The sequence below is a fragment of the Lolium rigidum genome, chromosome 3, assembly GCF_022539505.1.
Source record: "Lolium rigidum isolate FL_2022 chromosome 3, APGP_CSIRO_Lrig_0.1, whole genome shotgun sequence".
NCBI classification, from domain to species: Eukaryota; Viridiplantae; Streptophyta; class Magnoliopsida; order Poales; family Poaceae; genus Lolium; species Lolium rigidum.
In genome coordinates this window covers 41,269,015-41,278,427 of record NC_061510.1, presented here as the reverse complement: position 1 = coordinate 41,278,427, position 9,413 = coordinate 41,269,015, and the positions used below count along the sequence as shown (strand labels likewise).

At 46.7% G+C, this 9,413-nt stretch overlaps 2 protein-coding genes across 2 annotated transcripts; both read right to left on the bottom strand.

Moving 5' to 3' along the window:
• Positions 1-324: 324 nt before the first annotated feature.
• LOC124701495 (heat stress transcription factor A-2d-like) lies at positions 325-2,757 on the bottom strand. The gene is made up of 2 exons (XM_047233567.1): positions 2,423-2,757; positions 325-1,192 (listed from the first exon to the last, which is right to left on the bottom strand). The coding sequence occupies exons 1-2, from the start codon at positions 2,708-2,710 to the stop codon at positions 458-460; spliced, it is 1,023 nt and encodes a 340-aa protein (XP_047089523.1). The 5' UTR covers positions 2,711-2,757; the 3' UTR covers positions 325-457.
• A 2,452-nt stretch (positions 2,758-5,209) lies between these two features.
• Positions 5,210-8,440, bottom strand: LOC124701493 (1,2-dihydroxy-3-keto-5-methylthiopentene dioxygenase 2). The gene is made up of 7 exons (XM_047233566.1): positions 8,310-8,440; positions 6,772-6,883; positions 6,566-6,660; positions 6,323-6,437; positions 6,071-6,195; positions 5,630-5,700; positions 5,210-5,537 (listed from the first exon to the last, which is right to left on the bottom strand). Exons 1-7 carry the CDS (start codon positions 8,325-8,327, stop codon positions 5,477-5,479), a joined length of 597 nt encoding a protein of 198 aa, XP_047089522.1. The 5' UTR covers positions 8,328-8,440; the 3' UTR covers positions 5,210-5,476.
• Between the last annotated feature and the right edge of the window lie 973 nt (positions 8,441-9,413).

Here is a 9,413-nt window from a genome sequence, read left to right as displayed (position 1 = left end):
CCGCCGCCCGCCATCACACGGGAGGCCGGAAGTCCACCGCCGCCGCCCCACCATCACGGGAGGCAGGAAGCAAAACGTAACGAATGCAGTGCACATTATTGCGTCTTGTAATAACAAAGTTGAGCTGTCTTTCGTCAAAACGTAACGAATGCAGTGCACAGTCTACAAAAAGCTTCGGTTGCGCAATCCAAACCAAGAACAATCATTCATTCAGGCATGCAGTAGAGGATGAACAAAGATTGTCAGAGTTCAAAAAATTGCAACAAGAAAGAAGGTTCAGTTTTTACATAACTGTATGCATATATATACGCGACAATCGGTCCAAAACCACAATACAATCAGTCTTATCACTATAAATTAGAACTACAATATACAATAGAGCTATCACTACATTGGTTATACAGATTCAATGGCTATGAATTCTAATATGAGTTTGGCAGAGGATCCAACTTCTACGCTATGTGTCGACATATCTAGGTCTCCTCTCCAGCTGTGCCATCGCAGCTTCATCCCTCATTCCTTCACTCAGCAGCTCCTCCCAGAAGTCGTCAGTCAGCTCTGTCTCACCGCTGACCTGATCCCGACCACCTCTGTCATCCCTCATGCCCTTCCTCATCCCCTGAATGTTCATTGCTAAATTCTCCAGCTCAGAGTATCCAGGCTGATTTAGCTCGGAAAATTCTTTTTCATCAAACAGGAATGTCGACTCGAGTTGCTCACTCTGACTCGCCTCCCCAGGGCCAAGGAAAGGCACTATGTCGATGGACCTCCTCCTCTTTTTCGAGTACGCGTCCTCGAGGTCCTTCAGTATATCTTTTTGCTGGATCAACTGGAGAAAGAAGTCAGGATTCTGCATTGCTCTTGCCAGGAAACCCATCACCTGGAGCTGCTTCTGCTCAACGAGGTGTAGCCTCTCTTCCATGGCTCGCATGTCAGCTTTCGTGCTCTGCTGCTCTTGCCTCAGTTTTACTACCTCTGTGAGTAAGGCATTCTTGTCACGCTTTAGCATTTCGATTTCTTCCTCGAATCCGAACTGGCCAACCTCAAGGCAGGAGCCAAGGGCCTGCTGCTGTGATGAGGGGAGATACGACAAGGGTCTCCTTCTCTTTATCATCTTTAGAAGCTGTCTCTGGCCCCTAAGGAAACCCTCATTTGCAAATTCCCATCTGTCTGGGTCAATCTTTCTAAAGCCCTGCAAATTGCAATGTAAGTAATATAGCAACAATAATTTCATGCTCAGACACAAAAAATCATCGCAGTTGGCTAAAGTTCAGAAGGCACAAACAGCAAAGCTCAACTAACATGGCATACTTAAGAAACAGAAACGGTAGGTTTCACAGTTTTATGTCAAATTTATAAGCAGTGGAAGAATGTGTAGCATATACTATATTGCTTGATGGTGATCATAGGAGCCTTCTAGAACAAATTGGCAGGTTCTTGTAGCTTCATCCGATGTCTTGATCCATCTAGCTACACAGTAAGAAGTTGAAGAAACAGCATGTCAGAAAGTAAATATGTTTATGAAGGAGATGCTGAAATTTTCTTAATATAATTCAGTCTCCCAGCATCTCCTTATTCTGAATTATTAAGAAAATTTCAGGAAATATGGTTTATGCACATGCCTCTGGCCACAAACTCGTGTTTCCTTTGAAACCAAGGATTTCGCTATGACTCCTTTGATCTAGAAGGAACGGGTAGTATATATCTATACCAAGGCTCAAGCCAACAGTGGCAGAGATGTTGATGAGTTATCGCTATCGTAGTGCGAGTATCATATATATTCAGTCTGTTGAAGAGTTCTGGCTATCTTCATCATTCAAACCATGTCCATTAACATAGAAATTGTAGTTTGTAACTTTGTTGATAATTAATTATGCATAGGATAGCTTCACTCAAAATGGAGAAAAAGCAGTACAGTTCGTTGCCATATGGAAGCGCTCACTGCTAATGTAAGGAACAGCTATAAAAAAACTCTCTTTTCAACATCTATAAATGATTCTCTTCTTTGATATTTTTCACTCAATTTACCAAGTTGTACCATCTTCTATCCTAATTTGTGTGATATCTAATTCCAGAATCATGCATATAAATAAGCATGACGACCATGAACTGCAATAATCAAGTCACCACATAAGATATATCTGCCATCACTTGTCATTCTGGAACTGAAATTGTATAAGCAATTTGACAACTGGTCAATCTCACTCGAGCAATTCAGCTATATTGATAGTTTGATACAGCTATGTGCCAGTCTTTCAGATGTGTCTAGATTGACCTGGTACTTCTCTCGGTTGTAGAATGCAAATTATGCTGGATACGAATTGGCAAATCAAGTGCAGATTAACTGAACAAGTGAACAAGCAAGTGAATAACACAAGCCAAGCAGCAGAGTAGCTGAGAGGCCAGGAGCAGAGATACTCACGTAAGTGTTGAGCTGGCGGACGAAGCTGGCGAAGTTGTTGTGCTTGAAGAATCTCGGGAGCAGGACGGCGGCGAAGGCGTGGGGGTCCCAGACGACAAAGCTGTTCCCGGCGCGGCCCCAGGAGACGACGCCGTCGGTGGCCGGGTCGGCCACCAGGTCGAACGTCTTGGTCAGGAACGGCGGCGGCCCCGTCTCGTGCAGCCCCTCCATCGGCCGCGGGGCCAGGTCCTCCTCCTCCGGCGACGGCGGCCACTCCTCCTTCACCATCCCCGGCAGCAGTCGGTCCATCTTGGGCGGATCAATCAACCGAAGGCGACGATGGGATCTTCGTGTAGCCGGGAACCAGCCAAAGGAACTCTGCTACAATTCAGCTCTTGGAAACAGAACAATCCAGCGCGGGAATTACAGGAATGCAAGAACAGCACAGTCAGAAGCTAGCGTCGCGGCTCGTTTCCTTACGCGGGAAAATGGCCGGTGCTCGCTAATAAATACTCCCGACGGACAGGCGAGCGCGACTGGTCGGGACGGGGGGACCGAAGGTTCTAGGCCGCGCGGCGCGTTCCTGGCCGGCCGGCCGGCCCCGGGCCCGAAGCTTCTGGATGCCGGAGCCGGGTGCAGCTAGCGCAGGGGGTTCGGGTTGGTGAGAGTGTGGCTGAGGTTCGCGCGACCGGCGCAAGTGGGCGCGACGGCGAATCGGCGGTCGACAGGCTAGCAGGGAGGGGGTACGACGGCGACAAATTTTCTGCCATTTTTCTTCCGTCGACATTTTTCGCCAAGTTTGTGATTGGCTGAGCCGCCGATGCTGATACCGTCCTGGAACACGAAAGTTTGAGTTTTTACCTTTTTTCCCCGGCCTTTTTCGTGGGTTCTCTGGAAAAGCAAAAAAAAAAAATGTTCTCAGCTCAAGTGCTGAGGGCATCTCCAACCGGGCGACCCAAACGGACGCGCTGGGCCGTCCGTTTTGGGCCGTTTGGGTCGCCGCCCGGACACGCGGACAGCGGCCCGCGTCCGCGTGTCCGTTTGGGTCGCGCGCTGCGCCCAACGCGCGGACGCATCGCAAATTGGAGAAACACGAAAACAAAATGAAAATGGCAAATTTAAACGATATTTGATTAAACATATGCCCTATTTTGGGCAAATTTAGTACATAGCCCTATTTTGGGCAAATAAAACTAACAAAAGAAGCCCCTATATGGGCTTTTAAATTTAAACTAAAATATAAACGAGAAAATAAAAAACCCTCTAGGGTTTGGTCGGCGGCGCGGTGGCCGCCGGTGCGCCGCCTAGCCCCTGTGGGCGTCGTCGGCGACGTCGTCGAGGTCCCCGGCGGCGAGGCACGCGTTGTGGCTCGACCGCGCCGGGGACTCCGGCCGAGGAGACCACAAGGCCTCCTCCCACGGCGAGTGGGGGTCCGGAGCCACCCGCGCCGCCCGGAGGCGCTGCCGCCTCTCTGCCCGGCCGGCGCCGCCCGGCCTCTCGGCGCCGACTCCTCCGGCCGGCGGCACCTCTCCTCTGGCGGCGGCTGCCGCTCGGCGGCGCGGCGCCCGGCCTCCTCCCGCCGCACCGTCTCCTCCTCCTCCTCCCGTCGCGCCTGGAGGGCCTGGGCGTAGAGCTCCCAGCCCTCCGCGTCCTCCGCCTCCCGCCGCGCCGCCTCCTCCATTTCGGAGGTGCGAATGGCCGCATGGAGTTGCGGCCATTTCGCCTCCTCCTCCGCCGCCGAGACGATGAGGGCGGCGCGGAGGTCCGGGTCCTCCTCCGGGGACTCGGGCTTGGGCTCGAGCAGCGGCGGCGGCGGTTGCGGCAATGCCGCGCCGCGGCGGGCGGCCTCTCCGATGTGGAGGCCGCCTCGGTTTCCGCACGATGGTCGCAGCGCCGGCGGCCGACGCCGACTCGCTGGCCGGCCTCGTCGTCGTTCGCTCCGGGAGCGAACCGTCGCTTCGGGGCCATGGCGGCGGTTTTTGCTCGGGGAGTGGAGTGGGGACTGGAGTGGAGGGCCAGATCCCCTCCAGTCCCCATTTAATAGACTCCCCTGGTCACCGACAGGTGGACCCAAGGGAGACGAGGCGACCAGCGCGCGGACGCGAGCGGACGGCGCGTGCCATCCGCGGCCACGCAAACCTAGCCCAGATTTGGGCCGGGTTTGCGTCGTTCCGGACGCCGCGGCTGTCCGCTTTTGCGGTGCGTCCCCGCGTTGGGCCGGGTTTTTGTCCGGCTGGACCCATCCGGACGCGCGGGCGCGGGATGGATCGCCCCGTTGGAGATGCCCTGATACTCGCGAAATGAATCCCGGCAATTTTGTCTCTTCTGCATTCTTCAGACGATCACTTCATAACGGATGTAGTGCACACATAATAAGCAATGGAAATAAATAGATTCTGATGCTCCAATGTTGATGGTTTATTGGCGAGTGTTTGGCAGCTGTTCATGGCTTACAGGGACAGGAAACCAACGGTGCAAACATCAAACATGGCTGTAGAATGACAGGAACGTGCTTTGGTTGATTAGCATACGGTTTTCTAGCAGTTTCCTGGTCCGTACAACCCACCAAGCCAGGAGTGTTCATCCACGTGAACAACTTTTCATTAGGTACATAATACTAGTAGGCAGGATGAGCAGAATTATTGAAAATATTTCAATCTGTGACATAAGCTACTCTGAATAAGACGGGGCACTCCGTCATTACTAACACAAGCTCATCAGGTAGTCAGGTGAACCACGGAAACAATGAGAGGAGGAAGTGAATACAACCATCATTCCAGTAAACATTATGCAGAGACATTTTTCAGAGATCAAAACGGGTTTTCAATCCATTATATCCATATTAGTATAATGATCAACATTACACCACTGCTGACACTGGACTGTGGGGATCTTATTATTATACTACAAACAAGTTTCCAGGGATGATTTTAAGCAGGTCTTGTGCAAACTACTGCTTACTGATACAGGATGGTGGTAGGAGTACAATGCGCCGGCCGTTGGCACATCTTATTCGGTATTTGTGGAGGTGTTATACATACAGGAAACTCACTCAGCCTAACATTACAGGTTGAATCAACGAGCTTCCACAGTTTGACTCCCACCTCTGTTGATGATCTTGTCGACATACTCCTTCCTGAAATCATGACACGGTTCCATAAGTAAGATACTACAGAAAACAGAGGAATGTATTATTAAGGGAACAATCCATAGACTTCATGAAAGTACCTAGCTGGGAGATGGTCATGGGGGCGATTGTACGGTGTCCAGACAGGCTCTCCCACAAAGAGCCGCATTGCCTGCATAACATAGTAAAGAAAAACATAAGCTTCACAGCCCCATATACTATTCTTTATGGTATAATTGACCAACAAAAGGACAGGGCTGGTGGTTGAACTTCACAAAGGCGGTGCAAGACACCAACAGCAAATGTTGCAGCAAAAGACACCTAGTTACTCAGAATTATGTGCCGTGAGACTAAAGATAAGTAGCACTATTGTCATTCAAATAATTGAAGCTATCACCGACACATTTACAGAAATAAATTAGAGGTGACTTGACAAAAGGATAAAGAGTTCAGTCGTCAGTCATTTTAATTCATTTAGAACATAGAAGTTTTAAGGAGAGACAGACACTCATGGTAGACCGAAGGAAGAAAGCAAGAGATACCTTGATGTAGTTGTTACTATCCAGTGTAAAGCGGTGATACATTCCTGCAGGCAAAACAATCATGCCCCCCTTCTTCACTGCTACACGGATCCACTGTTCATTTTCATCCCTCAAATCAAAGTATCCTTGGCAATACAAGAAAAACAAATAGGTAAAGCAGCTCGAAAGAATGCCACCGTGATTATTACTTGAGACAAAACAATGCATAGCTTTCTAGTCTTAAATGCCAAAAATAAGGATAAAGGCACCTACCACTGCCCTCAAGACAATAGCGTATCTCTTCATCAGTATGTAAGTGCTCTTCGAAGAAATTCTTTATCTTGACCTCATAGTTTGGCAACTTCTCGGGACACACATCACAAATGTCCTGCAAAAGATAAAATACAACATGTGTGTCACACTTATTTGGTCCTAGTACTTGCATAAATTTTTAAGCTTGCCAATCAAATTGGGAAGGAAAAAACAGCAAGTAGTCAAAAAGGATCAATGACTGACCACATAAGAATATCCCCTGGCCTCACGGATTTTCTTGAGATTCTCATCTTTCTCCCAGTCATCAGCATTCAGGCGCCAGCTTACTACACCCAACTCTGAGTATTTGCAAATGCGCAAATTATAGCATCCAGCAGGTTTATGAGAACTCCTTTTACCACAGATCAAACACAAACTGCAGTGAATAATTTGAGCAGAAACAGACAAACCTGAAAGTTTGTTGAGAGGAATGAACTCTTTGGGCTCACGGTGATGAGGAAGCCTCTGGTCTTCTTCACTGTCATCCATGTACCATGCTTCGATGACCTCTTCCTTGCCATCCTAAGTTAGTAATGGCCATGCAAAAGATCCAGTATTATAATTGTGCAAGAAGTAAATTTAACTCTGTACAGCAAAATGATAACATGAATTATTGAAACATCTAAAATAATTTACATGGGCTTTCCTTAGTAATCCAAGTCGTAAAAAGTCTACAGATCATAAATACGTACTAATGTAGTACAACCTTCCGATTTGGAGCAGAAAATTAATACATGAATAGATATGGAGGATTTGGTAATTGGTATAAGGCAGCATTCTAACAAACCACGGGATTTACTTCTCTTCAGAAAAGTGAATGTGCTGCAGCATACACCTCATCCACGCATGGAATTTCTCATAACAGTGGCCAGCTTAGTTGCAAAATCATTGCATTTCACTGTGCAGTAGACAGATTGACAAGCTCTATCCTACTCAAAACTCACACGGACAAAAAAAAAACTACTCCCTCTGTTTCATAGTATCTTTATTCCGTAATACAAGGAGTATATTTTTAGTCAAAAGTCAATGTCCTGTAAGTTTGACCAGTTTTATCGATAAAATATAAGCTTCTACGATATTGAATAAAAACACTATGAAGATATACAATATATTTTACAACGAATCTATTGATATTGATTTGGTATTTTAGATGTTTATATTCTTGTCTATATGATTGGTCAAGCGTATAGGAAGTTGACTTTTGAATTAAAATATACGTCCTATTTTATGGAACGGAGGGAGTAAAACGTCTTATAATATGTAACAAAGAAGTAGTATATAACAAGTGGATGTAAGGGAAATGTCCAAACCAGTAATCCCATAATAATTGTTGTCTCAAACCTCATCAAGCAAACCCAGTTCCAAGAAGTTTGGAGAGGGGCTCCTACTTCTGTTGTCAGCAGATAAAGGGTGTAAAGATATGTGCATGACGGTGATAAGTCGCAACCTTTCTGCAATAAACAACTAGTACTAAAATCGATGGGCATTCTGGGCCCTGAAAAGTACGAGTAGCTACAACTGAAAATTTACATTTTGCATCACCAAAGGTTTTCCCATCTCAATATGTTCATCTTTTGGGTTACTATAATCCAACAGGAGAGCAGAGTGAAGATCAACCCTCATGCCACACATCCGAATATCCAGACTTTGGCGTGCTCCGAATCTGAACCGCTAAATGGGTTGGTGGATGAGCCTATATCTAATCTAATCTGAAGATTCAGAGTTTCCGCCTCAGAATTTTGGACGGATGAAATCCCAGACCATTATATATGCACCCAATTTCGTGCACCCTTCAGTGGCCAATTCCTACCCGGTGCTTGAACGAGCCGGAGCAATACAGATCAACAGAATTTTGACTAAGGAATCTTTCTGGCCGCCGCAATCCCCCTTAAATCTCAGGTCGGAAACAGAAACATGGAATAGGATTGGGAAGGAGAGATCCCCGTACCTGGAACTCGTTCTCCATGTCCGCGGCCTCTCGCGGTCTCGCGCGCTGCTCTCTGTCTTCCTCCTCGCTCTGGACGGAACCCTCGCGAGCGAAAGCCTGATGAAGCTGGACGGGAACAAGGAGAGGTGGGGGTTTTCTTACGAGCTGCTTCGGTTTAACGCCAACCGATGCTTTTTGCGGATAAGACCCTGATATTTATTCTGGTGTAAAATATAGGCCCCTCTTTGTGAAGAAACGCGATGGCTGTTCCGTGGTGCTGCATGAAACATGATGGCATATGCCATGACGAACTGGCGATTTGTGTTGACCTGTATGTATTGCAAGTGATGGCATTCAGAGCTGGCTGCATGCATGAACGCCGTGTTGCATGCCTCCATGTGGACCGTGTGTTATGCTAGCTCATGACTCATATTTGCTCTTTTCTTGCCGTTTCTAATTAGGTCCAGTAAATAACTTTTTTTAATCGAAATCGGTAATATATATGTGCGTAAATGACCGATTGAGCTCGAAAGTGGTAGCGGAACCCATTTGCCAGCGCTGAGGTGGCACCATACATGGATTATTTGCTGAGGTGAAAACGGCCCGAAAACGAAACTCGAAAAATGGTTTCACATTTTAGAAATGTTCAATTTTTAAAAATTGTTCATGATATAAAAATGGTTCAAAATTTAGAAATAGTTCGCCTGGTTAAATGGTTCTACGCGTGCAAAATGGTTCAAATACAAAAGTGATTTAAAATTAAAAAAATGGCTCACCAAGTAAAAAATGGTTAATTAAAAATGTCCAAATTCAAAAAACACTGATCATGATTTAATAATAGCTCATATTTTAAAAATGTCTCATCAGATAAAAAAATGGGTTTCAAATTAAAAATATGCTCATAATTTTTTTAAAATAAATCAGTTTTATCGAGTAGAAGAAAAAATGAAAAAAAAACAGAAAGAAAAACAAAAGAGTACAGAATGAAGAAGAATAGCGGATAAGGGGGGAAATTACCTGGGCCGCTGCCCATGTTCGCTATTTCCGTTTATGCTCTGCTCCAGTGTGCGCACCACTCCATGGATGTTACTCCGTAAAATATTTGAACCCAACAGGCCGAACAAA

Bases quoted from the DNA above. Each gene is read 5' to 3' on its own strand.
- LOC124701495 (XM_047233567.1), bottom strand. From the start codon at position 2,710: ATGGACCGACTGCTGCCGGGGATGGTGAAGGAGGAGTGGCCGCCGTCG. The intron at 1,193-2,422 runs GTGAGTATCTCT...TGCAATTTGCAG, and splicing joins TCCGCCAGCTCAACACTTAC to GGCTTTAGAAAGATTGACCC.
- LOC124701493 (XM_047233566.1), bottom strand. The intron at 6,438-6,565 runs GTCAGTCATTGA...TATCTTTTGCAG, and splicing joins CCAGGGGATATTCTTATGTG to GACATTTGTGATGTGTGTCC. The intron at 5,701-6,070 runs GTATCTCTTGCT...TATGTTATGCAG, and splicing joins ATAGTAACAACTACATCAAG to GCAATGCGGCTCTTTGTGGG.